Consider the following 27,689-nt stretch of genomic DNA (forward strand, 5'->3'; position numbering starts at 1 on the left):
TGATGGTACTGACAGGTATTGATGGAGATCTACGACAGGATGATGCGGTATCAGAAAGAAATGCACGCAGAGGCGATGAGTCTATAGAAAACACTGGTATAGCAGGGCTTTATAAAATGGGGCTGCTTCAATTAAGTCAAGCTATGCTTGCGATATTTATTTGCATTACACGAGGTCGTGGCTGTGTTCTTGGCCGCTGATTAGATTAGATTAATTTATATCTGACTAAGTGTTAGGTCAATGTTGGGCCCTTTGATGGAAGATTCCTTTGAACTTGAACGTTTGAACACCCCATAACTTGATCATACCAGATTTATCGTCATCCGCAACTTCAGAAATGGCCCCCAAGGGTGGAAACGCAAAGAAAGAAAGTGGTCGAGCCAAGAAGGCAGAGAACGAGGCGAAGAAGCAAGATGCTGCAGCTGCTGACAAGGTGCGTCTATCTGCACCGCCAAAACCTTGTGTTCGGGATCCATTAATCGGTGTTGATAGGCAAAAAAGGAGGCTGAAAAGTGGGATGATGGCGCCAAGGGAAACAAAGCTAAGGAGGAAAAGGAAGCCAAGCGTCTAGCCGAGCTCGCCCGCAAAGCCGAGAACGCACGGCTGCTCGCAGAAGAGGAAGCTGCTCCCGCAAAAGCCAAGCCAGCACCCAAAAAGAAGAAAGATGTCAAACCAGCTGGTCCCGGAGCAATCGCAGCTGGAGGCAGCCCGAGTACAGCAACACCAGCAGCAGTGATAAATTCCAAGGATGAACCGTCTGAGGAGATCGAAAGCTATGCTGCAACTGGCATCGATAATGCACTGGATCTGCTGGAGGTAGTGACCGCAAAGATTGACAAGGCCAGTGTAGGGCAACAAGCTGCAGGTATCGAAAGGCACCCAGAGGCAAGATTATTTACCTTCTTCCTGAGGCTGTACTGATCACTGACATACATAACTACCACTTAATAGCGACGATTCAAGGTGAGAACTTCCATGGTATATTTCTGATATGCGATTTATAATTGCCCTAGGCTGCGTTTGAAGTCTACAAGGAACGTGAGCTGCCAAATCTGAAGGAAGAGGTACGGCCACATCCCCGGTGTGCGAAACACAAGGCTAACATTCTATTTTCTCAACTGCAGCATCCCGGGCTGCGCCTGCAGCAGTATCAGGTCAGTGCCACCATCAGCGCAATTTCAAGATGTTTAATGTTTGAATTCTACAGGATCTGTTGCACAAGCAGTTTCAGAAATCACCGGATAACCCGTGAGTCGTCAGGCTCATACAGCCTCCTTAATGTGACGATTGATCCATGTGTATTCGTGATCCAGCTTTAACCAGGTCACTATCGCTTACGACGCCACGAAGGACGAGAAACTGCAGTCTCTCAAGGAGAAACAGGATGCTGTGCAGAAACGATTGCGCGCATAACGATCGTTTTGATGTGATACGACTAAAAAGTCGTCTTGGATACGAATCCTTGGAGTCTGGGCATCAGAATTCGGGATATATGATAAATAGTAGCGTCTAGTACTAGTAGCGCTGCCAGCTGGTGAAGCTCAATTTGCTATCTCCAGAGGAGACTTCATAACAAACATCTGGGCCTGTCCATACGTATTCACACAATCCATCCATCAACACTGCGTGTATTGTTCGTGCGATCGGGCTGTGAAAGCATTAAATCGAGATGGGCCAATCGAAGTTTCCTTGAGAAATAGCTAAGTAATAGGACAAAGGTCTTCACTTCGATCGAGAACACAGATGGGCTCCAAGGACTGCCCACGACACCGCATTTCCGACATACCCTGTATACTTCAAATAATAACCTGTGTTCATGCTGCGAGTGTTGCTGCGCTAGCCCACTGGGTGCTCTCCTTCCAGATAATCGGTCTCCAAAAGCAGTGTGGCTGCCTATGCGATTATGTAACCAGAGATGTTTTTTTTCGCGTATAAGTTCAAAGTTAGACGTCGTTCGAGCCAAACTACTTCCCACCTCAGCGCTAGCTACGACATGCCAGATATTTCAATCCTGACCCAGCGCGCAAATTCTTTTGCATCGCCCAAGTCTATTCAGCCCACAAACTCGCTTGTGATAACACAAGTTCCTCGAACATTTTTCCAGCCTTCGATAATCGATGCTTTGCGCAACCACTTTGCTACATACGGCGAGATTAACCAATGGGTGCCGATAGCATCATTTTCTCGTATAATCCTCGTATATTATGCAGAGGAGACTGCAGAGCTCGCGAAGAATGCTTGTGATCCTCTTATTTTGACTCTCCCACACAGGTACGTGATTTGACTTAAAGTACTCAGCGTGTTTCTCATGTTTTTTGCACAGAATACCCACGATTTTGAGAGTATATCGTTCTGAACCCAATCCCATATTTTCGTCGTCATCACCAACAGCAGACGAAAACTTGCTCCGTCCTCCACCGATCGAAAAGAACTTCCTTATCTCACCACCTGGATCACCACCCATCGGCTGGGAACAAATTCGTGAAGATCCACCAAATGCTACACCTCTCGCAGATGATCTTATAGCTGCACTTCGCAAGTTGAAATTGCAGGAGAGGCGGTCTAGCCGAGAAGTGCTACTGGAACCTGAAGATGGTGTAGGAGTGGGGGTATACGTCGAGGACTGTGATATGAATGACGATGATACGGATGGGGTCGACTGGGAGTATGGCTGTCCATCCCCGGCCAGGCTACGATGGAAACCTATAGCAACCGCCATGCCACCAGTACAAGTGCAATGAAAATTGTAAGTCCTATGTTTCACCTTTCTCTAGGATGATACACATCAGACCTGTTCCGAGACCTGCATGCGGACATCTTGATATTGCCTTTTTTTTCTGACTCTTGCCTCGAGTAATGATTTAAACCTGGTGCTAATTTTTTTCCATAGTGTCACTGCAAATTGTTGTATCATGTCTACCCTGTCGGCACACTGTATATCACCATGTGAGCGCCTTTCCTTGTGCCCTTCGCTTGATGAGACACTTCAGACCTGTTCTGATCCTTGTGGAGATAACTTCTATTGCCAAATAATTTTCTGATCCATGTATATCACGCTGCGTTGAACTTGATACTGACCTATCGCTTCTAGGTTGTCGGCATTCTTTATGAGGCCTTTTTTCGAGTATTTCATCACCATTTCCTAGTCATTTGCAAGGGACTTGTATAACAGTTGTAACCACATGCCTGGACTCTTGCGCAGCCACAAACATACGATTACGAATGTACTTATTCCAATTGAGTTAGAATATTAGGGTTTCTATTGGCACTTGTTTCTTATTGCTGAAGCGCTGACGCTCGAACTTTTGTGCTGAGGGCGCGAGAATGTCACATTCTAGAGCTTTGACTCTCGACTAACTTGTACATGCCAGTATATGTACTCGTGACCGAAAGACTCGCAAAATGAAGGGTGAGATTGACCATAGTGAACTCAGGCGTTATGTTGCCGTGAAATATACTAGATCTCCGCACCCCAAACACCAGTTTACGATGATTCTAATTAAATCTGCGCAGCCCACAGCAGCATCATGGCCCCAACGGGTGGGCCGCTCAATTGTCGCGACCTTCGTGATGGATTACCAAATAAGGAAGTTTTGAAATGGACTTGCTTATTGTTCTTGGGTGTGGCATTGTTCTCTTGGGATAGCGGTTGAGCAGCAACCCGCCGACCTTATTCTTTTAAAATAACAAAAGGCCACACTCGCCATGTTTTTTTTGTGACAGAGCTTCGCGCTTTATTTCTTTACTTCTTGCTTTCATCTCGCTGCGCGTTCCTTAGCTTGACATGTTGTCGAGCATATTTGCTGCTACTTTTGCCTTTGGCGCGTCTGTTGGTGAGTGCGAAACTGCTTAATATCGACACGTCTGACGCTAACCATGGCTCAGTCGCGCAATCTTCGTCTTCTGTTGTGTGCGTTGCGGGTCAATGCCTGCAAGGTAATTCTAATACAACTCGTGAGTCCAAAGTTACCCGAGCATACATCGTCGTACTCATGGCTATGATAAGTTGGAGCAACTCTCTCAGCATCTGGAATATCGACCGAAGTGCTTCTTCTTCCTGGACAATATGCATCCACGACCAACCCAGAGCTTCTTCATGAGCTGTTAACGTCTTCTTCTGCTAAACTTTCTCCGTCTACTGGCTTCGTAAACTCGAGCGCCGGATCTTCAGTTGCTCTTCCACTAAATATTGCACTTCAGCCAGGCATGGTGATCTACCCGCAAGCTTTCTATTCAGGACAAGGTTCATATTCAAGCCTCCCTACGTCCCCCGTCGGAAATACAACCATCCCATTCACTGCTTCGTCATTTGCCCTCTCAGGGAACGTATGGGCAGCCGTATCAGCCGGAAGCAACAGCCGTGTCATTCTGTGGAACTCTGTTCCTGATGTCAGCCAGCTCCCTGCGAGCGCCTCAGGGTCCCTATCGTTGCTCAACCTGCAATCATCATCCTGTTCGCCGGCTTGTTCCGGGAATGGCATTTGTTCCGCTTCTGGGACGTGTCAATGTCAAAGCGGATTCACCGGTTCATCTTGCGAGTCGTGTTCGTCTGGTTTCTTCGGACCGGAGTGCCAGGCTTGTCCGTCAGGGTGTACTTCATGTGATGATGGAATCTCGGGCACGGGGCGTTGCTTGGTGCCAGTGGTTTCAAACCTGCCATCGAGCTGCAATTGTATCAACGGCGAATGTGGCGCCAACGGACAGTGTACCTGTATCAACGGCTGGACCTCGGCGTCAAATGGAACTCAATGTGCTGCATGCGCGGCCGGTTTCTTTTTAGATACAAACGGGAACTGTGAAAGTGAGTTATGACACCTTTTTCTGTCTCCCCAATCTTATTTTTGTTTCAGTTTGTCAATTGGGTTGTCAACAGTGTGCCGATGGCACCGGGGACTGCATTACTTGTGCATCGGGCTTTACTCAGGACGGGAACGACCGCACAATGTGTGATGCCATTCCACAAACTACGTCAAACGGCACGACTTGTCCCAGTGGAAGCTACGGCGCTGGGTCTACTTGCGCGATTTGTTCCCCGCTTTGCACGACTTGCACCGGGCCGAATTCGAACAATTGTGTCATTTGCGGATCTGGCACGTACAAGTTTAATGGGTCGTGCGTGACGACCAGCTCCGGGGGTGTTTGCTCAGGCTCTAATATGATTGCCAACAATAACAAGCATGAGTGCGACAGTAAGTGTGTCCCACTATGCACGTTTAACATGTACTTAATATGCGACTCTCAGCTTGTGGCCCAAAGTGCACGACCTGCCAGATATCCAGTTTCAATGTGGCATCTACCGTGAATCAAGCTCAGTGTACTGGCTGTCTTCCTGGTTTCGTCTTGTCACAAGGGACGTGTGTGACGAGCTGTCCGTCTGGTACTTTCCTGTCTCCTCAAGATAATTTGACATGCACAGGTACGGGCTATCTCATCTCAATTTATTACTAAATCAGACTGATGCCATCATTAATCCAGCTTGTTCTTCGTCCTGTACTAGCTGTGCGGGAAGCGCTACCACCTGCTTGACATGCGCGAACAATTTGCTGGCTTCAAACGGGCAATGCGTCAATTCTTGTCCCTCCAACACGTTTAGTTCCTCCGGGGCCTGCGTTTCATGCCACCCAGACTGTGCAACATGTTCAGGCGCATCCTTTAACCAGTGCACAAGTTGCAACAAAGCACTCCCTGTCCTTACAAGTGGGCGTTGCCTCGCTACTTGCAGCCAGAACCAGTATTTCGACACAACATCCTCAACATGCCAGTCTTGCGATTCCAGTTGTGCTAGCTGTTCAGGCGCCGGTCCAAATAGCTGCCTCGCTTGCTCAAGTTCTAGTCAAGTTTTGCGTGGGGGTACTTGCACTTCGGCTAACTGCACGAGCAGTACAAGTGTTGTCCCAAGTCTCGGGGCATGCCTTTCAGAACTTGTACTAGTCTCACCTTCTGGTACGAGCTCAGGCGCGCTTCCTTCGGGGCTAACAACTCCTACCACAACCACCACAACCCAACGATTGCAGTGGTGGGAGATTTTGCTCATGGCGCTTGGATGTGCTTTCATTTTTGTGGCCTTTTTGTATTGCTGGCGCCGCCGAGCTCGCAAGCAACGAGCAAAGGACACAGCGGCATTTGCGTCTGCTAAGGCCCTCCACAAGCAAAACTGGAGATGGCGACTTGCCCGCTTTGGGGAGAGGCTTTTTGGGCACAACCGTAACCCACGGCCTGAGTCAGAGGAAATTACTTTATGGAAACTGCGTGCCGCGGAGGAGGCACGGCACCATAAGGAAATGGAGAAGCTCATAAGTGCACACGAGTACTCTTGCTCAGGATCGAGCCGGTCTCCTTCGCCCCTCCCTTCGCTTCATCCCTACAAGCGTCGCGGATCACACGATTACTCCAATGCTAATAGGCTATCGGGTTCCATGTATTCCCAGTTGACGGGGGAGGTTCGTTCCGGACCTGAACCTCGGCAGCCTGTCAAGTCGAATCTCTTGACTTCTCGGTTTTCGACAACAACACTTGGATCTTCGGCACCCAAGAAACCAAACGTGTTAAAACGTCAGCTGACACCTTCTAGACCGCCAACCCCCGCTGAGGCGTACGCTGCGTCCGTAAGGCAGTCCCCGGAACCTGGCTCACCGCATTGCATAATACCTACAAATACGGACGGATCTCGCAACCCTTTCCGTAAATAAGCTATGTTTTCTCATAATTCTGCATGGACCTCGAGGATTAGACTGGATCTTTACCCACCACGATCTTTATAACCACGCGCATTGTACACATTTTTTCGTCAATATACTGTAGCTTACGACTATGATCCTGTATGGAGTGTAATGTAGCACTTTTAGGTTTAGCTGTCTGTGTAAATTGCACAATGCAGTTGGTTGGTTGCGAACACGAGCTTTACATAAGTCTATTCCCCTTTGCGTTCGTCTTTCAACGGAGGTTTCTCATTGTGCCTGTGTTACATCGAATGACCGCGCGAAACTCCGCAACCAAACACAGCATTGCGGCAGTTAACTATATCCCATCACGTTGAATTGCCAAGTACCCATCTCCGTCCCAAACTTCCAATGTGGTAAGTACCACGGTGACGTTTGACGCCACGTGTATGCGCACGCCGCACGGCTTTCAGAGACTCCAAATTTATTGATATATACCATTAATTAACACAAGTTGAACTTTAACGCCCAGTACTGCACATGACAGAGCCATGACTTATAAGCGGTCCGACAGCAAAGTGGGGATTCCGCTTCCCCACATTCCTCCTGCGCTTGCTTCTTTTGTGACTGGCGCCTCATGGATGGAATGCCCGAATGCTCCTGGGATGCTGGTCCTACTTCGTTTGCCTCCTTTGGCGATATCCCTGGCAATTTGTGCAGTCCTACAGATGATTGGCCACGTCCTTTCCGAAATTTGAACCACGACGCTGCCTGGGATCACCTGGCGGCGGCCTCCAACCTCCACAGCGTCAAATTTGACCCGACTGGACGGTGGCGGGCAGATGCCCTCAACTTCCAACCTTGCGCTGAGACCTCCTCGCAAGACCGTTATGCAATTCAGGCAGATACATATTCGAGGACGCATTTGGACCCTGTCTGCGGTTTTTGATGGTAGGCGCAGTTTTGAGAACGTGCTTGGTCATTGTGTCGTTACCGGGAATTATTCACAGGTCACCTAGGCAGCCATACCGTTGAGCATGTGGCTCATCACATGCCTATCATTGTGCGGGAACACTTGGAGTTGATCTCTGAGAAACACGGTGACCGTGTTGTACCACCGCCTTTAATCGCGGACATGTTTGCGATGGCCATTCGCGCTTTCGATGACGCTATCGCCAATGACGTCCTGGAACTTTTCCCGGGCGGTTTGTCATCTCTATCTCGCTTGTCGGACTTGCAGATCCAGGAAGTTCTCGATGATCAACTTTCTGGAGGGCAAAATTACACGAAGGCGAGGCTGTGCTTGTATGGTACTACTGCGCTCGTAGCTCTTGTTGATCCTGATCACCAAAATCTATGGCTTGCCAACCTAGGTGACTGCCAAGGATGTACGTAGAGCGTGACGATGTTGTTCATCGTGACGGCTAACCTTTGAATTCAAGTGATAGTCTCGGAGACTGATCAGAAAGCGTGGAATGTGGAGGTTTTGACGCGATTTCATAATGGGGAAAACCCGCTCGAGGTCCAACGCGTCATGAATGAGCACCCTGGTGAGCCGGAGTGTATTTTGGATGGTCGTGTGCTTGGAGCTATTGCACCCTTTCGATGCATGTTACATTCATATTTCCATATCTTACTATTCGCTGACCTACTCGATTGAACAGGTCTGGGAGACACCCCCTTCAAACAACCACCCGAGTTTACACGACGTATTCTCTACAATTTATACCCCGGTCAGCACGACACATCTCCTTGGGAAGAATTCTTGATGAGGAACCACACGCCTCCATATATTTCGTCCACGCCGGAAGTCACGCATTATCCCCTCGATCCATCCCCCCGGGCTCCTCGCAGATATCTTATTCTCTGCTCAGATGGGTTCACGGACATATGCGGCACAAATCAACGTGCGATTGTTGATCAGTGGGTCCGTGCAGCCGCATGTAGTAGCTCAAGAGAGCTAGACTGAAAAAAGCCTGGCTCTCCGACTACTTTGGCAGGCGCTTGGTAATGATCCGACGAGCGTATCTCGTGTTCTGACTTTGAACATGGACTCACCTTGGTTAGATGATGTGTCTATTGTTGTACAGTGTTTATAGTGTATCATAGCGATAGTTTAAAGAGCCTACTTATTGAGTTATTCAACGTTAACGTGCTTGCTAACCCACGTATGGAACGTGTAGTGATTGAGTAAGTGGTTTATTTGCAATTTGTTTGGTTTTGGGGACCTTTGATAAACCAAGACAAACAACGCTTGCTTCACTGATCACCGGGCTGCCGTACAGGACGCAAAGACCATATGCTTGCCTCTTCATAAATCATTGTATTGCCTTAGGGAGGCTGATGGCGAAGCCACTTCAATCGTCTGCGTCTACTGATTCCTCCGACCTCTTTGGCCCTGACGATCCAGAGTTTCTCGAGGCTCTCAGGAACGCAGTGCTACCTGGAGATCAAATCACAGCTCCTCGCCCTGACACTGAGTCACTGAGTCGCAAGCGTCCTCGTAATGAAAGCTGACGAGCAGCAAGTTGGGACGACATCGCACGGGACACTGACCCATGGACTCGGTGACACCGAAGATGATCCCGAGATCTATGGCGCAGTCTCGCTTTGGACATTTCGGAGAATACATGCATCGCAAGCGCGCCAAACTCCAGATACAGAATGCAGCCCTTGATGCAAGCCAAGACGTTGGCGCTACAAAAAAAATCTTTAGCGGTCTTTCAATATATGTGCGTATCTCCACTGTTAGCGCAGGAAGGCAGCGCCTTAACTTTGATCGCAGATTAACGGGTGGACGAATCCTTCAGTTCAAGATCTACGTCAATTGATAGTGACGCATGGGGGTGTGTTTCAGCCTTACCTGGATAAGAAATCATTAGTGTCTGCACCTTCTTTATCACTCCAGTCATTTCACAGAGATTCATCGCTCCTTATACAGGACCCATATCGTCACTTGCTCACTGACGGCTGCGAAGATTAAAGATTGGAAGCACATGAAGATTGTGAAGCCTGATTGGCTAGTGGATAGTGCCGCTGCAGGAACCTTATTTCCCTGGAGGAATTACATTTTCAAACCTGAGGCCAGGGTCGATCAATCTCAAGGAGCGCACACGCCTCAAAGTTACCTGTCTACGGATTCATGTACAGCAGTACGCTCTAGTATGCGTAAGCATGAAGAGCTATCAACTAACCAGGTTCCCGCAACGCCTGCTTCCGGCGAGGCAGATACTGCCGCCCCTGAGGCTGTTGACCCTGCATCTTCGGCATCTTATTCACCTCGACCGCTCCATGTTACAGATCCTGGCACGTACAAAGATGCTGCACGCGTTCCTGGATACGCCGTTCATACATCAAACCCCCTAGCAGAGCGTGTAATGGCTAATCCTGAATGGAGAGCCGCACATACCTCTGTAGCACCAGATTTCATAGAGGGTTTTTACAAACACTCACGGCTGCACTACCTGTCTACATGGAAGGCTGAACTAAAAAATTTGGTTCAACAAGCCCAAGAAGAAGTTGAAAATGGGTCGATGCATGAGTCTATAGGCAACCTTCAGGACATGGCTAAGAATGGTGATGCCAACATGAGCGAGGTACAGCTCGCGGCGAGGTCTCCATCAAAAAGGAAAGGAAAAGAAAAAGCTCCAGGCTTGAAGCGTGTTATCATGCACTGCGACTTTGACTGCTTTTTCGTTTCCGTCGGCCTTCTGAGTCACCCTGAGTTACGAGGCAAACCGGTTGTCGTTTGTCACTCGCAAGGGAGCACAGGGGGTGCATCGAGTACAAGTGAAATAGCAAGCTCAAGCTACGAAGCCAGGACATTTGGGATCAAGAACGGAATGAGGTATGCCACACACATTTTATGTATTGACCTATGGGTGACAGCTATCTTCAGCCTTCAGCAAGGACGTAGGTTGTGCCCTGATCTTATGACTATACCCTACGAATTTGAGAAGTATGTATTTCCCTCTTCGTTCACTATACTCTACCCAACATGAGATCAGATATAAACAGCTGTCGTTGCGTTTCTACACCATTTTAATGCGTCATGCAGATGATATTCAGGCCGTCTCCGTCGATGAAGCTTTGATCGAGGTTACCACGAGTGTTTCCCGATGTGCTATCCGGCCGTCTTCCCTAGCATTCATGGATGATCCTGCAAGGTCCCTTGCAGAACAGATACGGTCCGAGGTCAGAGAAGCAACAGGCTGCGAAGGTTCTTCACAATGATGTGCCCGACCTCACTTACTGACACAAGCCATAGTTAGCATTGGCATCGCAGAGAACATACAACTTGCTCGCATCGCAACGCGTAAGGCCAAGCCTGCGGGATCATTCCACTTAAAACTAGAAGATGCGCAACAGGTTCTCGCGCCGTTAGATATCGATGACCTCCACGGCTTCGGACATTCTACGCGCCAAAAAGCGAACGAGAAGCTCGGAGCTACAAATCTCGGCGAACTCGCTAAGAAAAGCAAAGCCGCACTGTGCGATGCGCTTGGCAAGACTACTGGCGAAACTCTGTACAATGCGATCCGTGGCATCGATGAACGAAAACTCGAGTCTGACAAACCGAGGAAGTCTGTCTCATGTGATATCAACGTGAGTGGTTGATAAGTAGTTTGGTTTGTGTAGTTGCTGATATCTGATTTTACCTAGTATGGAATACGTTTTGAGAACGACGACCAAGCCAAGGCATTCATCCACCGGATGGCTGAAGAAGTTTCCCGGAGATTGAACGCTATCAACATGTGTGGACGTTCTTTGACTCTGAAGATTATGAAACGTGATCCGAGTGCACCTATTGAGGGACCCAAGGTATTGAGGATTGTAGGCCGTATTCAAACCAGGCACTGATGAATGATCACTGTTTAGTTCATGGGGCACGGCATCTGTGAAACGTTCAGCAAGCAAACTCTATTAAGCAACGCAAACGGTAGAGCTACAAGCGATCCAAAGGATATCGGTGAACACGCATGGGCGCTACTGGATTCTTGGGGATTTGATCCGAAAGAGCTGCGCGGAATAGGCATTCAGATACAGAAACTAGATACGCCGTCAGCATCTGACACCACCGATCCTGGGCAAGTGAAGTTGCCCTTCCAAGCCAGAAGCTCCAAACCGACTGTACAAGAGAACACTGGACAAGATGTCCCCCCAGTGCCTAGGATTACCACTGAACCCCCTTCGCAAGATGATCCACTCCAGAATAAGAATGAGGTTGGCCCTCCACATCCATTGCCTACATTGGACCTTCCTTCTTTCTCTCAGGTCGACAAGGACGTCTTCGATGTATTGCCAGACGATGTCAGGAAGGAAATAGAAGTTGAATATCAACGCAGATCACGCTCCCCAATGCCAGTGGAACAACCCTCTCGTGACATCCAACCGAAAATCATGGTCAAAGGCGTCAACGTCAAAAGAATCACTCAACAACTTGCACCGAAGAACAGAACGAGCGTATCCCCCCGTAAAAACACGCTCTTTGCAAAACGTGAAGTCCCATCGTACATGCGTGTATCTGACGCAGAGCTTCGCAAACTTGATATCGACCCAGATGTGTTTGCTGCCTTGCCTGTGGATTTGCAACGTGAGCAGGTGATCATGGCTCGACATGCGAGGAGTGGAAATCTCCTTGAAGAACGCAAGATCATCAAGGCTTCTAGTCGCGCACCATCTGCGCCTTATCGCAAGAAACCCCCTCCTCAGGCTAAGCACCCGGAGCCTCCTTTTTTGAAACAGCAGGGCAAGCAACCAGGAGAGAAATTGCACTTCTCGGAAACTGGAGACATTCAGACCGTCATCGAGTCATGGGTTAAGGGATTCACAGAATATCCTCCGAAGCAAAAAGACGTTGACTACTTCAGCAAATTTTTGGTGCGGAACGTAGAATCAGCTGATACAGGCATGGAGAAAACCATTGCTGTAATGAAGTGGTGGCTTATCCTCTTGAGGAGGAATTGGGGGGTGTATGAACGCACGAGCGGTGCGGAGAATCATGATGGAAGCTCGACTGCGGAGAACATCGGGAGAGCTTGGTGGAAAGCATTCTGGGAAGTGAAGGCCAAAGTTGATATTGTTGCCAGAAGACGATTTGGTGGTTCATTATCTCTCAAATGATAGTTTTGATCTAATACGTAGTAATCTACTAGTATGCTTCTTCATTGACTTCCTTGGTCCCAGAAGCTAAGAAGAGCTCGACAGGGTGTCCATGTTTCTTCGCCTTGCAGGCTGTTACAAATGAAAAGTTAATCAGTCCAGCACCCTCAAACACGGCTTTGATGTCTGCTTCCTCAAATCCGCCCTTGTGCGCGACAATATTGTGTGCTCCGGTGGGAAACAACGCCTCTGCAGATTCTGCAGAAGATGGCTTCATTAAATCTGCGACCAAGAGCGAACCCCCTGGTTTAAGGTATGATACAAGAGTCTTCGTGACATCTCCGATAGAAGGAAAATGGTGATACGACGATGCACACTAGTAATTGTCAAGGCGAGAACATGGAACGTTGCAGGTAGGGACGTACCACAACCACATCAAACTTCATTCCATCCAGCTGATTTGGGGCAACTGTGAGGTCACAGCACACAGCCCTCATCTCCTCGGGTGGTATACCCTGATTTGATACGCTCTGGTTGTACTGGTCAACCATGCTCCGGCTGATGTCCACGCCCACGATGCATTTGGCATGCGCAGCGAGTTTTTTGGAGATCAAACCTTGAATACGACGGATAAATTCACAAATGCGCTACGAAACCCTTCATATACACGACTAACCTGTGCCACAAGCATAGTCTAAAACCAATGTTGAGTCTTCCTCGAATGGATAAGCTTTGATCATAGCTGCTCCAAGTCGCCGAGCTAGCTCATGCGCGTCGGGATGATCATTGTACCGATGACCATGCTCATCGAAATAATTCTTGTTGAATTCTTTCAAGTTGTGTTGATCCTCGTGGATTTGAGGAGAGCCATGAGGATGACTATGAGGGCAGTGGCGTTGAGCATGGTCACCGTGCTCGGCCATCGTGCGAGCGCTTATGTTCTGTTTAGGTTTCCCACATTTGAGTCTTAGCACAGCATATAGCATTCATATGCTGTCGTGCTCCAGGCCGATTGATTTCCTTTCGAATCGACAGAGATGTACATAGCCCCGAAGAATAGCTGGCATAACATATATCTTTGCAGAGTCATGGGGTGCAAAGAGTAATCAATGCATGACGTAAGATCGAGGTAAGTGAAATCAATCGACGTAGACATAAAACAGGTATCAGGAGGTGTAGGCATAGAAAAGAAGAGGCATGAGCATGAAACTGAAAAGAAAGGGTGACTGCTCAATCAATATCACAGAGTACATCCATAACTCGGGTCAAATAAGTCTTGTGCGCTCGAGCTTAACACTTGAAGATTGAGAAGTAGGTAAATCAGCAATACTTCGGCTATGATAGCCAAGTCATTCATACACCACGAGCATTCTTGTGTCAGTTCGCGGTATCAAGGATCGTGCGGAGTGTCTCCATCTCGCGATGGAGGAGGTCGATCACACCCTCCATACTACTCATCTTTCTCTTCACGCTTCTCAGCTGCACAATTGTGGATTCGGGGGCTGGGATCGGAAGCTGGGGCACTGACACATAGCTCATGACTTTGGGTTTATTAGTGAACTGTATGTTAATCGAGTGATGCACTTACCGACTCTAGGCGGCCTTCGCTGCACCACAGAAGTGCCCATGCGACGAATGGACATTTTCATTTTCCGCGCCTTTATCCTCTCCGATAATCGGGGATGAGGGCTGCCTTGCACGCCAGACTTTCTTCGCTGTCTGGTGGGTTGGTTGACATCCAACTCACACTTTTTTTTCAGTCGCTTGCATGCAGTGCAAACTAACAGGAGGCCAGTCTTGCCCCTGGCTCTCATGCATGTCTTGCCTTCCCTGACACAACGAGGGCAGGGACCAGCAACGCTGACGGCACCCGATCGTGCTGTCAAGGGGTTGGCCTGAGAATTGTCAATTAGTATGCTACCAGAAGTCAAACGTGTTAGTCTTACTGAACTGCCAGCTGCCTTCAAAGATAAACCTGTCGGTGTTTTGGTCTGAAGCCTGTATTAGTAAAATAACTGGACTACTGTTAGTGACTTGCTTTCGCTTCAGGGTGTTGCACATATATCACTCCCTTCGACGCGCCTTCTCCCATCTTGTTGACGGTATTGGACCTCGTGTCTGCACAGATTCGTTTGTACGACCCGCCCCTCATAGCTCCTGCAAGCGGGGTTCGCGATTCAGATTCATTAATCCCTCGTTTCTTAGATACCCGGTGATTGGACCGACCCCTAGACTGGTCTGTCGGCAGTGCTCCATCTTCGTCGGCATTCTCTTTCGCGTGAGCCTGCGACTTAGGGCCAAAGACACGCAGCTGGCGCTTGTCAATTGCACCGGAAGCCACGGAAGCATTATCGGTGAGTAAAGGAATATCATCGGCAGTTGCAGCGGGTGGCTCAGCAACCAGTATGGCACCCTCAGGGAAGGCCTGCAACATTTGCTGATTCGGATGAACATACCACGTCTTGTTGATCAGTGGGTGCTTTTCGATCCTTGGATCATCCTCTCTAATATCTTGCCAGTTAGGTATGCCAACCCACTGTTTGTTCTTGCAGACAGTGGTTATCTCTACTGCCGCCGATAAGAAAATGGGGTCGAACATTGTTGCCGCTGAAATGAGGTTTTGTACACGGAAGAACTGCAGGACAGCTTGATCAGTACACATAAAGAACCTGAATTCAGACCTACCAATATGTGACCAATCTTTCCCCGGTATTCGACGTGCTTTGGGTCCCCAGGTTGGAGTTGGCGAGCAAAACCCAGAAGCCCCCGAATCGTGTCAGCCTCCATAGCTAACGCCCTGTTTTGTGATGAAGTCATGAGCTTCGTAACGAACTGTTGCGCAGATGCTGCAGAGGACATCGTCTTAATTATGATGGAAAGATCAAGCCCAGAAAAACTGCAGCAAACTCCAAAAGTAGCACCCGCGCGCGGAGTCGCGGACTCAACGTACTCAACGCGTGGAATTTCAAATTTAATAAACACGTCGTTCCACGTGACATACCAATACTTTCTATCTACAAAGTAGAGCATGGAAACTTGCTCAAGGACGAACTTGCCATTACGCGAAATATGCAAACAATGCATTCCCCTACCGATTCATTGTTACTCTTTGACACCCGTCGGTTGTACGAGACCAGTATACTGTGAATGCTCCAAAAAAGAGGTACATGTGTTGCTGGTGAATCAGAATCTTACTAATGTCTCTGCGAGCGTCCATATCGTCCATACACGAAAGTCGAAGATGACCAAAAAAACTCATCGATTGCAGAAACCATTTGCCTCGCACACCTATCAAGCTGGTGAGTACGAGATGCCTTTGTATTAGACGGGGCTCAGAATATATTGCTTACCCTAATTTCACGGTCTCACAGACCGCAATTGCTTTCATCAACTTGGGTGGCCGTGACGGTGACGCGCCCCAAAAACTCAGCCTGTCCACCAGTGAGACCGTCCATAGCCTCCTGCGACAAGTTGAACCCATCCCGTGCCTCATCACCGACATCAATGGCGGTAACGTATTTGGTGGTGGTCACCGATGGGCTGGTGTAAGTGATTTCCCAGCACGACCCACAGTATGCTGAGTTCCAGCCCGTGATCTGGGGCGCACCTCCGATGTAAGGGAAGTTTGGAATAGAGCTGAAAGTGCTGTAGCCACGCGACTCCAAGCCATTGGAGCCGTCTGAGCAGGCCACCGTGTCAAGTGAGTTGGATCCCATATCGTAGTTGGTATCATAAGAGAGGCTGTAAGATGTAGCAATGGTGCACGTAGCGAGGGCAGCGATGGTGGAAGTGATCAGGAGCTTCATCATGGGTACAAAAGCAAAGTTTTCAATGGAAGATTAACTTGCCGAACGGTGAGGATTCTTGAGGTTGGGAAGCAGTGGATTGAATGACTTACATACTGTATGAGAGCCCTTTTATGCACCAAGGGTGACTTGAAATTAAGCCGCACCACCAGAGTCGGGTTGAAATGTCATCACTTCAGTGAGAATTCAAAAATCCCTTCTCTCGTATGGTGTCCATATGTAGTGAAACGCAGGACAAGCCAAGCGCGGCAATTCTTCACCGTTGCGTTGTATATAGATACAAGAACTGCTTCTTGAGAAAAAAGGAAAAGAACATGGGCATGGGATCACCCCAACAAGGCAAATTCCCCGCACCTGCGCTGCGTCCGATCCATTCCTCCGAGGTAGTAGACGGAGCACCATGAGTAGGTGAGCCATGGGCACTCCTATTTCGAACCTTGGCCGCCATGCAGCGAAGGACATAGAGTCGAGAATCAGTGTATGACTAATTGATGGGACGCGTAAGTAAGTCAGGAGAACCATTTTGCAGCCTCGTGGCAGATGGTTCTCGACACCAGTATATCACAATAAAGGACAGGGCAAGCAGTCTTCCGCTGAGGCGAACCATGTCAAATTCGTTCAATGCAAGTATGGATTATTGTGATCCCATGCGAATGGATCATTAGCGGCGAGAGTCTAGCCGGGTACCATTTTATTTCGCCATCTCGGACATCGCAGCCCATCTGTGCAAGCAAGAACATACCTCCGACGAGTCACTGTTATGTCCTCAACCAAGTAGATAAATTTGTTCCAATGACCCAATAACAGGAGAAGGTAAATGGTCATGAAACCATTGCTCAGTGCTCACTGTCGCTGGCATGATCTAATAGGTTGGGCTGGACCGAGCGTTAGAGCAAGGTAGAGGATTTAGGGCGGCGCCTAAATGGAACGGTTTTAGAACTTACATACAATTATGCAAATAAATATAAATTCAAGAACGTTGATGTAAATAATCCAATAAGTTCTTTTGCAGCATATGCATAATTCGCTAGTAGCCTTCACATTCCTGCATTTCTACACCTTCCTGCAATTCCTGCACGCAACTGTTGAGTATTTTTATGGCCTTGTGTTTCCTGCATTGCCTATGCCCAGCTGCAGTCTACTACACACCATTGCAGAGTTCGAAATACTTCAAAACTTCGGTGTGATCATGAATACCTTCTCAATACGACGCTAGCGCATCTTACTTAGTTCCTCCCGCCATGATCAACACTATCTATTCGAACGAGACCACGAACGCGACAGAAAGTCTGGTATTTAGCAGTCTTTGGGTGCGGTCAGGTCAGTGCAGATTCTGCTGTATATCTTAGCACCAAAGGTCTGTCTGCCCCCGCCATGTTGCATCAACCCCTGATCTCCTTGTCGCCTACCGCGTATCTTGCCATGCCCGCCACCTTCTCACAGGACGCAGGTTATCATATATGCACTTTTCCGTCATGTGCGGCATTTCTTGGCACCTGCTACACTTCTCGTTGCAGGAGACCTTGCGTGTTTTCACATCATTGTAGTACAAACTCGAGCGACGCCTGGCCCTAGTGTATTCATTTTTGATTCGCGGGAGATATCACAGTGATGAAGAGCGCCTTCATGGCCATCAGTATATTGTGGGAATGATGCTTGATGAGCAATTGGCTCAGGAAATGCACAGTAAGTGATGTCTGTGCCTGGTTTGCGTCTCTCGTCGTTTCAGATGAGACTCATCTCCCAAAATCTGACGAGGACAAGTTTGCATCTTGTGCCAACTAGGTATTTACCTGCGTTCTGTGTTACCCTTGTCTGCTGCTCTAAATCTTATTGTAGACATCGCCACGCAAGTCACTCCCCGCATGAGCTGCGCGATGCGATAAGCACTCTGAGCGAATTTTTGTCTTCCAGACTCACGATAGAGTGCATCCGGGAAGCCAAGTGCTGGACATTCTTGTTGATGTCACTAGACTATCCCGAGCAGTTCCTCGTTGACTTTCCTGAATTCGCAACACTCCTCATGGCAAACGGGTCCAAACCATGTTGCGATGATCCTGGCAAGAGTGCCATTCGAAGATCTCTCCCTCGCCTGCCATATGGTCAGTATGTCAATGTTTCTATGGGTTTCAAACAATACGGCGTCTAGTGCTGGCTGCCCTCTATTAACACGATGTACATGGTCTCCTCTGGCACTGTCAGGGACGTGTCACACATACCGATACCACTGGAGCAGGCGAAGGGGAATGTACTGGGTCGGACACGGAGAAGTGGCGGATGGCGAGCGCTGCAGCGAGGTCAGGAGGGTTTGTTTGTTTTCATCGTGTCTCGTTCTGCGTCAACGCATAACCATTTGTAGCGATACCTATCATTCAATTGCGAATATAAAAACTTACTGGAATAAGATCAAACGCGTAAATATCACTATCAACGATTATCGATGCACATCGACCTATGTATATTTTGCCTGCTCTCACTGGGCGTTAGCTCGGGGTGGGGTGCAAGCAGGTAGAGCCGCTCGGGAGGGTGGGATACCTGCTAACGAAGCCGGTCACGTCGAACGACTTTCGGGTAACTTCGAAACAAAAATGTGTTGACACAGCATACCATAAGAACGCTTGATTAAAAGGGAGTGGTGGGTAGGTATAAAGAAAAGGCTGTAGGTACGAGTGAGGAAGTGCGAGGTACGACGAGCTCTATGTCGTGGCAGGGAGAAAAACGAATGTAGGAAGCGAAGTTCCAGCGCGTTCGCTCAGCTGGACGTATGCTACATCACCTGGCACTTGTACATGACCTCAGCTCACAACTGCATAGTATAATCACGGCAACTAGATGTTGAATCCGAGTCCTCGCATGCATTCAACATGCTTCTGGAGTAGCTCAGCACATTTGCCTTCTTCGCTGCCATTCTGGAGAAAACAAGCATCGCGAGCAGATTTCGTTTCTGGGCAGGCGCAACATCTGTTCACGCGTTAGTCCAAGTCAGTCGGTATGGCGAATAGAAATGTCTGCACTCACGGTTTGAGACCTTGCGGGTTGAGAGGATTCATCTTAGGGTTTGTGGGATCATATTTTTCTTTGGCAGGTGCCGGTGCCGTTGTTGGTGACCACCAAGAAGAAATCTGCACAAAATGGATACAAAGAGGTTAAACAGTAAAGAAAGGAGGAAAAGAAGCTCACACTTTGGAACATACTTATAAGTCAGTACCTGAGCCTACGCGTTTAACTGGAGAAATTTACGATTAGCTAATGTAAATGACCGGCAAACCTCGGGTTAAAATGCAGGCACATACATGGACCAGGAACCTGTTTCGCCAAGTCCGGACTCTGTCACATCTGAATCGTTATGCCCTGAGCTGGCAGTGATAAAACTCTTGTCCAATGGCAGCTTTACTTGACAGCTACTACGTGGAACCAGATTAAGGATGCTACTATCAGTGGTACAGAATCATGGACTGTACCATCTCTCCTACGTCCTCCTCGTCCTATCAACCCTTTCAGCTAGCGTCGTCGGGCAAACATGTATGAACTATGGTGAAACTTCCCCATCTAACACTTCGAGCTGTCTTTGTCCTCCGGGCTTTGGAGGTGCTACTTGTGCACAACCAGGATGCGGTGGCACCATATTTGATGGATCGAATCGCTCTTTAGCTCAACCATCTACGTCCTCGTCTGGCTTCGCGAACTTGACCGCGTCCGATTGCACCTGCGAAAGCGGATGGGGAGGAGTGGGCTGTAATGTTTGCACTACCTCTTCAGCATGCCAGGTCGCGTATGCTGCGGTCAATGGCAATGCAAGTGCAACCTCGGGGCTTGATGGTCCAACTGGTTTGAATGACACTATGGTTTGCAATACTGCCCCTACTGTGTGGGCAGCTAGTGAACTTAGCTGTCAAGTTAATGTTAGTGCAACATTGTTCAATTCGAGCGTCTAGCGTCTCCAAGTTGACTTCTCTTTCAATCTAGAATCCCACATTGGAGGCACTGTATCCTCTCCAATCTACTCTGAACATTCTCCGTACTTTGAACAGCTCGCTATCACCCTTGCACAACACCAGCGGGACGTTATTGTCGCCCTCCACTAGCTCCTCTATCTACGCTCAGCTTATGTATGCTGGCGTCGAGCAATTCTTTTGCACTGCTTCGCCTTGTACCCAAACATTATCCAACACCACCACCAGTTCGGGAAATACTACCTCGAGCACCTGGACGTGTCAAAATCTTTCATGTACCTGTATCCAAAATGCCACATTCTGCGGTGGTGTGCCGGTCTCAAACCTCACAAGCACCATTGATGGACTCACCGGGACATTGATAGTTGCGTGCGATGGCACTAATACCTGCCATTTTCAACAGGATACCATCAATTCAGTATTCGGAAGTCAGGGTTTATCCATGGAAGGCTGCGTCTTTGGTGAATGTGTCACTCAGGCCGTCATCGACACGACAAACGCCACTTCTTCTGGTGCAGCTGCATCGGGTGAAACTGAACTAAGCGGGGGAGTTATTGCAGGACTCGCTGTTGTCGGGGTAATAATTGTGTTTGGGCTAGTGGTTGTAGCGTGGGGTTGGTATGTCCAACGAGCGGCGAAAAAGTTACCTTTCAATGGAGGCCAAAGCGGCGGAATAGGTGTTCGGTGGTCCGATATTTCATATATCGTGCAATCGTCAAAAAATTCACCGTCCTCCCTGTTTTCCAAATCTACCATCCGGGGGGGAAAGATCATCCTCGATAGCGTTAGCGGCAGTATCGAATCAGGTCAACTCATGGCAATCCTTGGTCCTAGCGGAGCAGGCAAGACTACTCTTGTCGAACTCATCGCTGGTAAGACAAAATCAGGCCAATATACAGGATCTATCGCGTTTCCTCCCTGTGCCCCTGGACACCATCCAAGGGTAGCTTTCGTCCCGCAGAGTGACGTCCTTCCTTCGATGTTGACTGTCCGCGAAGCCCTTACATTCGCCGCATCCCTTCGCCTCCCCGAAGCTCTTCCTGCATCCTCAAAGGCAGCGCTGGTCTCCGCCGTCATTTCCAAACTAGGTTTGGATGGCATCGCCGAAACTAGAATTGGCGCAACTGACGGGACTGGTAGAGGTATCAGTGGCGGAGAAGCTCGACGCGTTAGCATCGGACTCGAACTTGTTGGTTGCCCGGATGTGCTCGTTTGTGACGAGCCCACCAGTGGACTAGACTCAGTCAGCGCCTTCCGGGTTGTCAATGTGCTGAAGGAACTCGCACGTGAAGGTGGAATTGCTATAAGTCATCAAGGCTCACATGGACATCGAAAAGGCGTGGCGGTAATCTGCAGCGTACATCAGCCAAGTTCGCGACTTTACCACACCTTTGACTCTGTTCACCTCCTTTCCAAGGGGCGCGCGCTGTACTCGGGGCCGGGCGGATTAGCACCGGCACAATATTTCATGCGCATGCGAGAAGGGGGAAGGGCTGGGGCTGATGTCTTGCCTTATGAAGAGGGTTACAACGTTGCAGATTACCTACTTGACATTGCGAGCGAGTCTCCTGATATCCCCGGCATGCCACTGAGCCACAATGCGGTTGGAGAAATAGGGTTAAGTGCCAGCAGCGAGGAGAAGGCCGACGGAGGGAAGGATGTCGAAGCTCTCCTCTCTACGCAAAATCTGGCACCGGGCACGTATGTGGCAACTTTCCTGACGCAGTTACAAGTACTTTGCGGACGCGAATGGAAAGTTTTGAGAAGGTGCACGCACTTTTAATCATTCATCTTGATGACCTCTAACCTAGTCGACTTCGGCAGAGATAAGACCCTATTTTTCACGCACGTGTGTGTCGCCTGCGTGCTCGGTGTATTTTGCGGTATGTACAAATGATTATGCTAGTAACTATGCTAAATATAGTGGTAGGTGGTCTGTACTACAAGACTGGTTTGACTATCGCCGGATTCCAGGCCAGAGTCGGATGCCTTTTCTTCATGGTAAGAAGTTATGGTTTTATTGTGCAGACTCGATATAAAACCGCTTTCAGGGGTCTCTCATTGCATTCTCATCCCTCAGCGCGCTCTATAATATCGTCGAGATACGACCCCTCTTCCTTCGTGAGAGGTCAAACTGGTATTACAGGTTTGTCAATTTCTTTTCATAGAGATTCTTTCCTCAGATTCCTTTAGCCCAACAGCCTGGCTTCTTTCACGTCTGATATTCGACGTGATACCCCTTCGCATTATACCCACTATCACTGTATGCACCATGTAAGTTACTTCACTTCCATCATCCATACTTGTGGTCTGATCTAGGATTTCAGTACATACTGGATGGCTGGGCTTGCACATGATGCAGTTCATTTCTTCAAGTTTCTACTCGTCATCGTTCTGTACACGCTAGTCATGACACTCTTTGTATGTCTTTTTTGCTATCGCGCCCTACCTCCTCCGATTACTGGTTGGGCACACAGAACTTCCTTCTAGGAACGACATTCCGCAATGGCGGGATTGCGATCTTGCTTTCCGCTCTTTCCGCACTCTACCAAATGACCTATGCCGGTTTCTTTGTCCACCTCGCTTCAATACCGCCTGTCTTGCGGTGGCTGCGATGGCTTTGCCCGCTCAATGTGCGTGTACTTGACATCTCACGTTTCACGAATGTTCATTTGATCCGCCAGTATACCCTTGAAGCTATTTCAGTAAACGAAGTAAGTTCAGGACTGATGATCAAGGATACCTTGCAAGGCGTACCCGTCAATGTATCAGCGACCCTCATCATGCAGCTAGTGAGTATCATTTGATTCATTTCTGTATCTTTCCTTTCGCATCACTGACTGATCACTGCACACAAGCTGTTTGGTTTTGGATTAAACAATTATTATAGAGATATTCTTGTGCTCTTCGCCTTTATAGCTGGGCTTGGTGTTGCTGTTATCGCTATGGTCTGGTTGAAGGTGCGCGAGAGGCGGTGATGATCGCCTTGTGAACAAGTTGCTTGCGCAGTATTTGTTATATGTTAGGACCGTTGACTTGGTTTTTCTACTCAGTTCATCGTTAATACAATAAGTTTTTTCTCGACATTATCCGGCTTCATGAGAGCTTTCAGGGCCCATTGATGTTTTAGGGCGAACGATGACTGGGTTAAAGTTGCAACTGGAGGATATCCGATACACTGCTGGTAAGGATTCATTTAACGGCTTGTCCAACCTTCAGCAAGAAGATCATATATTTTGTGCGAGCTATCCCTTTACCCAAACAATTTTTCCATACGGCGTCCAGGCTTGCCCCGCCTTCATACCTGAGTTAACGAGGAACGCAACCTCATAGATACCCTGGCCCCTCTCTTTCAACGTCCAGCGTTCGTCCGCCGTCTCCGGCACGCCGATGATGAGTCTGGGTTTTCCTCCAGCAACATCTGTTCTAGGTGTATCAAGCACCCAAGTTGCTCTTCGCGATGTGTTAGACACAGGTGATCTACCGACGATCGACGTCATAGTCGCTTTCATGTCCGACAGATCGTTATCCTCCACCAAAATTCGGACGTATGCGACCCCAAGTACTCCAGATGGATGTTCTGCATTCGAAGGGGGATCGAGTGGGACCTTGAAAAACCCCGATCTGAGACAACCCCGGATAAGTATTAAACAAGGCACATACCCTCCATTCCCTTGGTGTGACATCTCCGCAGAAGAATGGAGTAAGTCCTCGATCAGCATCCTGGGATGGTGCAGAGATCCGCCACTTTAACACCTTGCCGTCGCTGCGCTCTCTTCCTCCATCAACTTCTGGATCATACCGAATCCTACTCTTATCCTTCTTGGCTCGGGAGTTTATAAGCTCTGATATTGAGGTGCTGGAAGACCCGAGGAATGCGTAGTCGATCCAACCAGGTTCCTTCCATGCCCAAGGATTGGCATCCCGTTTCTGGCGCTCAGGCGATCCTAGTGGGTAATGCGACGCTGGGTGAGTGAAGGAAATGAGCTCAAGGTATGCGCCGTCTTGCAGTATCTGCACCCAAAATGTTAGTAAATAGAATTTTGCTATATACTTCAAAGTTAGGTGGTCATACCACGAGCGCATTTTCTGTCAGTCCCCCGGCATGTGTACCGCCTGGGAGGACACTACACGCCGCATTCGCCCTGAGATGTTTTCAAAACTTGAAAGGTGACGCACTGGAAACCAAGGTCTCGGAATTGCCGCGATACCTCATTCACCGAGCCAGGAGGTGTGAGATGTACGATGTGATCAAGAATCTTGGTTGAGGGTGATGTATATGACATGGTTATGTTCACAAGAACAGGTAGAATAAGTATAGAACAATAAGCGACGATAATTGTGTTCGTAACTACTAGTATTACTAGATATTGATATCGCCAGCAATAGAATTGTTTTCTACACTATTGTGACGACAGTCCAAGAAGTCCTTGCTAAGTCCGAATCGTAAACGTCAATTTCAGAAACATCCTGGTCCAAAGCAGCGTCCAAGAAGCTACAATGTTCGAGTGTGATTTCAATCAATGGTATCAGGCAGGAAGCTCATGCAAGGTCCGCAAAGCCAACGCTGAAGTTTCCGACATTAAAGGCGGTGTACACGTTTCTCAAGAAGACGTCACCAAGAATCCATAGATCTGAAAACATGTCAGCGAGGTGAGCTCTCAACAATCCAAGACCGACCTCCAAGACCGTCACTGCCTGCGATACCACCAAGGCAGGTGTTTCCTGATGAACCATACTTGCCAAAATTGAAGGTCTCCGCGGAAAGTGCAAATGACTTCCCGCCAAGGGTGATGGTCACATTTGGCATTGCGTCACACGGTACTTGAAACAACGTTCAGACAAACACAACGATGAAGCTTTCAAGATGCTCACGCGAGTATACACCTCCACCTACTTCTGTCGCATTGATAACTGCGTAGAGCTGGCTGACGTAGGACGTATCGCCCAAAATCAACGTAGTCCCAGTGTCAACAATTGCGGAGAATCCATTGACGATTTCTTTCCCATCGATCCCGATGGCATCACCAGCGACCTGCCAGTATCCCTGACAAATACACGAAAGATGTCTAAGCAGCGTATTTCACAACTTGCAGCTGGTGGCTAGTACTCACCTGTTGGGTTATTGGAAGATACGTGAACGGAGCGTAATATAGCGCAGAGTTCACGCCACCAATGTAAAGCTCAGAACCAGAGGATGCAAGTTTGAAAGCAAACACTGGTTCTGGAACAGCTCCTTGTGAAACCAGCGTCTGGAAAACGGAGTTTGCGCCATACTCAGAAACGGACTCGAAAGCCATTCCCATGAGCCCGTCCGCACCAAAGTTCTCAGACGAGAGCTCGTATGAATATAACGAGGCAACTCCAAGCGTTTGTGCACTGGCCTGCAATATACTTCAAGAATTTAAATGAAGGACAGCAAGAACACTACGTACCTTGAAGCCAGCAAGTAACACGGTGTCCGTGTATAGATCGCCTGTAGCCATAGAACCATCACTGTACTCCACTGTGAATGTCCTGCCAAGGGGTTCAGCGGACGAACTACTGTTGGGATTGTAAATTTCATGTCCGCTGCACGCTTCCCCGCAGCTTGGTCCAGGTAGAAAGAAGTCCGTCGAACCAGTGTCACAGTCAACTGGGGTGTTCGCATCAGTGCGTCATGCATAGTACGATCAAGTCGGAAATGCAAACTGGTAAATGTATACGGCGGAGTGCCGACTTCAATTTTTCCGTACCAACGCTCGTTTGAGTCGTCAACTAGCGGGTCAGACCCTAACACTTCCGCACGCTTGGCTGGCGATGGGGAGAAGAGGGCTACGCCAGTGTTTCTTTCGAATGCAGCAGCGCCCCGCAGTAACTTACTAGATATCTGATAAGTGGGGGACACTGAACAATCACAGTCACATACGTCTCTGTGCTGGAGATATGAGCCCTGATTGAAGCAGGGTCAACATATCCGTCATCGGTCCTGAGAGAAGATCTCTTTGTTAATGGTATTGAAAGAGGTTGTGGCTGCGGCAGAGTAATCGCCAACGCCTGCAAGGCAGCCGTTAGTGACACAGATAAAGCACGCATTACAGTGAAAGAACAGGAAATATCCAGTGGAGGTCTTCACCTCACAAACGGTCCATTATAATGAGTGTGGAACGTGCACACTGCAAATACACCAAATGGGCGCTGTAACCACGAGGACGGTCTACCGCCGTGACTGAGCCACGCAACTACCGACCTGCAACCACCGAAGTTGTCGTTGTCCTGCCTTTCTTGCGAATGGGACGCAATGAACCAGCCCGTGACCGAACCTAATAGCCGAAAGTACGATTCTAGTCCATCATGATATATGTCATGGCGAACGTCACGGTTGAACCAAAACTAAGCGAAGTCTACCAGTAGTCTTCTTTTCATGTTCGCTTATTGGCGGACGTTTTCCGGCCAGTGTTCGGCTGCTTTCTGAGAGTGCACTCTCTGGTGGAGTCACTCCTCGCCGACTCCGGACGCCTTTGCCTCAGTACTCGTGCAAAGGTCCACATTACTCCCCAGGAAAGAACCCCAACTGAAGGAGCTGCATGCATCAGGAAAGCTTTAACAACCAATAGACAGTGGACGCCGAATATCCGCGGACCGCATGAAAGTAAACCCCAGCGTATGTGGAGCCTCGGATGTCCTACTATGTTTATCGTACGCACTCACAATACCTAAGTCAAAGCCGGCGTCGGTGCTCTGATATTCGTTTTGGAAGCCCGCGAGACTGCGGGGGAATTGCACATATGCACATAGTACTACTCGTGAGTCGTGACTCGGACAACAACTTGGGGTGGGACAATCCGGTAATGCTATAGTCCCGACGTGAAGAACTGGTTTTACTGTGAAAGCTCTTGCCACCCTTCGATGGTAACCATCGAGTTTCAGTATGCCCAATGACGTCCTAGTAAGCGTTTGCTGCATACCCGATGTTTCAAACACTCGTGAGATGGTCACCGGTTGCCATCCCAGGCGGTGCACATGTTGGGGGACAAACAGAAAATGTGCTCATGATGTGATCGAGCGCCGCAGCCTAACCAGGCAAATTTAAATACACGTGGTATCAAAACTCACGCGGCTGCAATGCGCACCCAACGTTTGCAAGCCAGGCTAAATCCTGGTACTAAGTGTTGACTCTTTGAAAGTGG

At 48.7% G+C, this 27,689-nt stretch overlaps 12 protein-coding genes across 12 annotated transcripts; 6 read left to right on the forward strand and 6 right to left on the reverse strand.

The window, feature by feature from the left end:
• Window positions 1–150: 150 nt before the first annotated feature.
• BJ212DRAFT_1342839 (uncharacterized protein) lies at window positions 151–1,698 on the forward strand. Its single transcript, XM_041335203.1, has 7 exons — window positions 151–433; window positions 493–885; window positions 952–963; window positions 1,014–1,064; window positions 1,125–1,154; window positions 1,208–1,248; window positions 1,314–1,698. The coding sequence occupies exons 1-7, from the start codon at window positions 338–340 to the stop codon at window positions 1,411–1,413; spliced, it is 723 nt and encodes a 240-aa protein (XP_041195289.1). The 5' UTR covers window positions 151–337; the 3' UTR covers window positions 1,414–1,698.
• Window positions 1,699–1,993: 295 nt separating this feature from the next.
• Window positions 1,994–2,741, forward strand: BJ212DRAFT_1478990 (Calcipressin; the record flags this gene model as incomplete). Its single annotated transcript, XM_041339791.1, has 2 exons — window positions 1,994–2,271; window positions 2,324–2,741. 2 exons carry the CDS (start codon window positions 1,994–1,996, stop codon window positions 2,739–2,741), a joined length of 696 nt encoding a protein of 231 aa, XP_041195290.1.
• An 856-nt stretch (window positions 2,742–3,597) lies between these two features.
• BJ212DRAFT_1428264 (insulin-like growth factor binding protein) lies at window positions 3,598–6,892 on the forward strand. The gene is made up of 6 exons (XM_041337666.1): window positions 3,598–3,833; window positions 3,886–3,954; window positions 4,007–4,801; window positions 4,851–5,189; window positions 5,243–5,416; window positions 5,476–6,892. The coding sequence occupies exons 1-6, from the start codon at window positions 3,785–3,787 to the stop codon at window positions 6,687–6,689; spliced, it is 2,640 nt and encodes an 879-aa protein (XP_041195291.1). The 5' UTR covers window positions 3,598–3,784; the 3' UTR covers window positions 6,690–6,892.
• On the forward strand, window positions 6,874–8,842 carry BJ212DRAFT_1342851 (phosphatase 2C-like domain-containing protein). Its single transcript, XM_041335204.1, has 5 exons — window positions 6,874–7,546; window positions 7,578–7,610; window positions 7,670–8,047; window positions 8,102–8,236; window positions 8,324–8,842. The coding sequence occupies exons 1-5, from the start codon at window positions 7,297–7,299 to the stop codon at window positions 8,626–8,628; spliced, it is 1,101 nt and encodes a 366-aa protein (XP_041195292.1). The 5' UTR covers window positions 6,874–7,296; the 3' UTR covers window positions 8,629–8,842.
• Window positions 8,843–9,002: 160 nt separating this feature from the next.
• On the forward strand, window positions 9,003–12,782 carry BJ212DRAFT_1446112 (uncharacterized protein; the record flags this gene model as incomplete). Its single annotated transcript, XM_041338189.1, has 9 exons — window positions 9,003–9,162; window positions 9,184–9,226; window positions 9,250–9,349; window positions 9,445–9,542; window positions 9,601–10,506; window positions 10,667–10,878; window positions 10,921–11,264; window positions 11,322–11,480; window positions 11,538–12,782. The coding sequence occupies 9 exons, from the start codon at window positions 9,003–9,005 to the stop codon at window positions 12,780–12,782; spliced, it is 3,267 nt and encodes a 1,088-aa protein (XP_041195293.1).
• A 28-nt stretch (window positions 12,783–12,810) lies between these two features.
• Window positions 12,811–13,684, reverse strand: BJ212DRAFT_1446113 (S-adenosyl-L-methionine-dependent methyltransferase; the record flags this gene model as incomplete). The annotated part of the gene is made up of 3 exons (XM_041338190.1): window positions 12,811–13,137; window positions 13,187–13,377; window positions 13,438–13,684. The coding sequence occupies 3 exons, from the start codon at window positions 13,682–13,684 to the stop codon at window positions 12,811–12,813; spliced, it is 765 nt and encodes a 254-aa protein (XP_041195294.1).
• Window positions 13,685–13,719: 35 nt separating this feature from the next.
• Window positions 13,720–15,740, reverse strand: BJ212DRAFT_1342858 (uncharacterized protein). Its single transcript, XM_041335205.1, has 5 exons — window positions 15,447–15,740; window positions 14,800–15,396; window positions 14,708–14,752; window positions 14,350–14,656; window positions 13,720–14,302 (listed from the first exon to the last, which is right to left on the reverse strand). The coding sequence occupies exons 1-5, from the start codon at window positions 15,618–15,620 to the stop codon at window positions 14,139–14,141; spliced, it is 1,287 nt and encodes a 428-aa protein (XP_041195295.1). The 5' UTR covers window positions 15,621–15,740; the 3' UTR covers window positions 13,720–14,138.
• Window positions 15,741–15,954: 214 nt separating this feature from the next.
• Window positions 15,955–16,724, reverse strand: BJ212DRAFT_1064938 (Cerato-platanin). The gene is made up of 3 exons (XM_041328975.1): window positions 16,660–16,724; window positions 16,112–16,604; window positions 15,955–16,049 (listed from the first exon to the last, which is right to left on the reverse strand). Exon 2 carries the CDS (start codon window positions 16,568–16,570, stop codon window positions 16,127–16,129), a length of 444 nt encoding a protein of 147 aa, XP_041195296.1. The 5' UTR covers window positions 16,571–16,604; window positions 16,660–16,724; the 3' UTR covers window positions 15,955–16,049; window positions 16,112–16,126.
• A 2,671-nt stretch (window positions 16,725–19,395) lies between these two features.
• Window positions 19,396–19,698, reverse strand: BJ212DRAFT_1267426 (cytochrome C oxidase copper chaperone-domain-containing protein; the record flags this gene model as incomplete). Its single annotated transcript, XM_041330661.1, has 2 exons — window positions 19,396–19,528; window positions 19,586–19,698. Coding segments are annotated over 2 exons (246 nt in total), but the record flags the coding sequence as incomplete, so codon positions are not given.
• A 169-nt stretch (window positions 19,699–19,867) lies between these two features.
• Window positions 19,868–23,606, forward strand: BJ212DRAFT_1342871 (uncharacterized protein). Its single transcript, XM_041335206.1, has 10 exons — window positions 19,868–20,469; window positions 20,534–22,287; window positions 22,345–22,403; window positions 22,451–22,521; window positions 22,572–22,666; window positions 22,714–22,794; window positions 22,848–22,941; window positions 22,998–23,153; window positions 23,205–23,312; window positions 23,379–23,606. The coding sequence occupies exons 1-10, from the start codon at window positions 19,993–19,995 to the stop codon at window positions 23,496–23,498; spliced, it is 3,015 nt and encodes a 1,004-aa protein (XP_041195298.1). The 5' UTR covers window positions 19,868–19,992; the 3' UTR covers window positions 23,499–23,606.
• Window positions 23,607–23,649: 43 nt separating this feature from the next.
• On the reverse strand, window positions 23,650–24,821 carry BJ212DRAFT_1342876 (glyoxalase-like domain-containing protein). Its single transcript, XM_041335207.1, has 4 exons — window positions 24,700–24,821; window positions 24,596–24,647; window positions 24,184–24,534; window positions 23,650–24,128 (listed from the first exon to the last, which is right to left on the reverse strand). The coding sequence occupies exons 1-4, from the start codon at window positions 24,804–24,806 to the stop codon at window positions 23,766–23,768; spliced, it is 873 nt and encodes a 290-aa protein (XP_041195299.1). The 5' UTR covers window positions 24,807–24,821; the 3' UTR covers window positions 23,650–23,765.
• Window positions 24,822–25,062: 241 nt separating this feature from the next.
• Window positions 25,063–26,595, reverse strand: BJ212DRAFT_1267765 (aspartic peptidase domain-containing protein; the record flags this gene model as incomplete). Its single annotated transcript, XM_041330678.1, has 7 exons — window positions 25,063–25,154; window positions 25,201–25,344; window positions 25,396–25,567; window positions 25,635–25,904; window positions 25,956–26,155; window positions 26,212–26,381; window positions 26,429–26,595. The coding sequence occupies 7 exons, from the start codon at window positions 26,593–26,595 to the stop codon at window positions 25,063–25,065; spliced, it is 1,215 nt and encodes a 404-aa protein (XP_041195300.1).
• Between the last annotated feature and the right edge of the window lie 1,094 nt (window positions 26,596–27,689).

This window comes from Suillus subaureus (genome assembly GCF_016647635.1).
Source record: "Suillus subaureus strain MN1 chromosome Unknown BJ212scaffold_9, whole genome shotgun sequence".
NCBI classification, from domain to species: Eukaryota; Fungi; Basidiomycota; class Agaricomycetes; order Boletales; family Suillaceae; genus Suillus; species Suillus subaureus.

Bases quoted from the DNA above. Each gene is read 5' to 3' on its own strand.
- BJ212DRAFT_1342858 (XM_041335205.1), bottom strand. From the start codon at position 15,620: ATGTCCTCTGCAGCATCTGCGCAACAGTTCGTTACGAAGCTCATGACT. The intron at 15,397-15,446 runs GTAGGTCTGAAT...GCTGTCCTGCAG, and splicing joins GAAAGATTGGTCACATATTG to TTCTTCCGTGTACAAAACCT. The intron at 14,303-14,349 runs GTAAGTGCATCA...ATAAACCCAAAG, and splicing joins GCGAAGGCCGCCTAGAGTCG to TCATGAGCTATGTGTCAGTG.
- BJ212DRAFT_1064938 (XM_041328975.1), bottom strand. From the start codon at position 16,570: ATGATGAAGCTCCTGATCACTTCCACCATCGCTGCCCTCGCTACGTGC.
- BJ212DRAFT_1342871 (XM_041335206.1), top strand. From the start codon at position 19,993: ATGCTACTATCAGTGGTACAGAATCATGGACTGTACCATCTCTCCTAC. The intron at 23,154-23,204 runs GTGCGTGTACTT...TTGATCCGCCAG, and splicing joins GATGGCTTTGCCCGCTCAAT to TATACCCTTGAAGCTATTTC. The intron at 23,313-23,378 runs GTGAGTATCATT...ACTGCACACAAG, and splicing joins CGACCCTCATCATGCAGCTA to CTGTTTGGTTTTGGATTAAA.
- BJ212DRAFT_1342851 (XM_041335204.1), top strand. From the start codon at position 7,297: ATGGATGGAATGCCCGAATGCTCCTGGGATGCTGGTCCTACTTCGTTT. The intron at 7,611-7,669 runs GTAGGCGCAGTT...AATTATTCACAG, and splicing joins CCTGTCTGCGGTTTTTGATG to GTCACCTAGGCAGCCATACC. The intron at 8,048-8,101 runs GTACGTAGAGCG...TTTGAATTCAAG, and splicing joins CCTAGGTGACTGCCAAGGAT to TGATAGTCTCGGAGACTGAT.
- BJ212DRAFT_1428264 (XM_041337666.1), top strand. From the start codon at position 3,785: ATGTTGTCGAGCATATTTGCTGCTACTTTTGCCTTTGGCGCGTCTGTT. The intron at 3,834-3,885 runs GTGAGTGCGAAA...ACCATGGCTCAG, and splicing joins TGCCTTTGGCGCGTCTGTTG to TCGCGCAATCTTCGTCTTCT. The intron at 4,802-4,850 runs GTGAGTTATGAC...TTTTTGTTTCAG, and splicing joins TACAAACGGGAACTGTGAAA to TTTGTCAATTGGGTTGTCAA.
- BJ212DRAFT_1342839 (XM_041335203.1), top strand. From the start codon at position 338: ATGGCCCCCAAGGGTGGAAACGCAAAGAAAGAAAGTGGTCGAGCCAAG. The intron at 434-492 runs GTGCGTCTATCT...CGGTGTTGATAG, and splicing joins ATGCTGCAGCTGCTGACAAG to GCAAAAAAGGAGGCTGAAAA. The intron at 1,155-1,207 runs GTCAGTGCCACC...TGAATTCTACAG, and splicing joins TGCGCCTGCAGCAGTATCAG to GATCTGTTGCACAAGCAGTT.
- BJ212DRAFT_1342876 (XM_041335207.1), bottom strand. From the start codon at position 24,806: ATGTCATATACATCACCCTCAACCAAGATTCTTGATCACATCGTACAT. The intron at 24,648-24,699 runs GTGCGTCACCTT...TGCGGCGTGTAG, and splicing joins TTCCGAGACCTTGGTTTCCA to TGTCCTCCCAGGCGGTACAC. The intron at 24,129-24,183 runs GTATGTGCCTTG...GGGTTTTTCAAG, and splicing joins TCACACCAAGGGAATGGAGG to GTCCCACTCGATCCCCCTTC.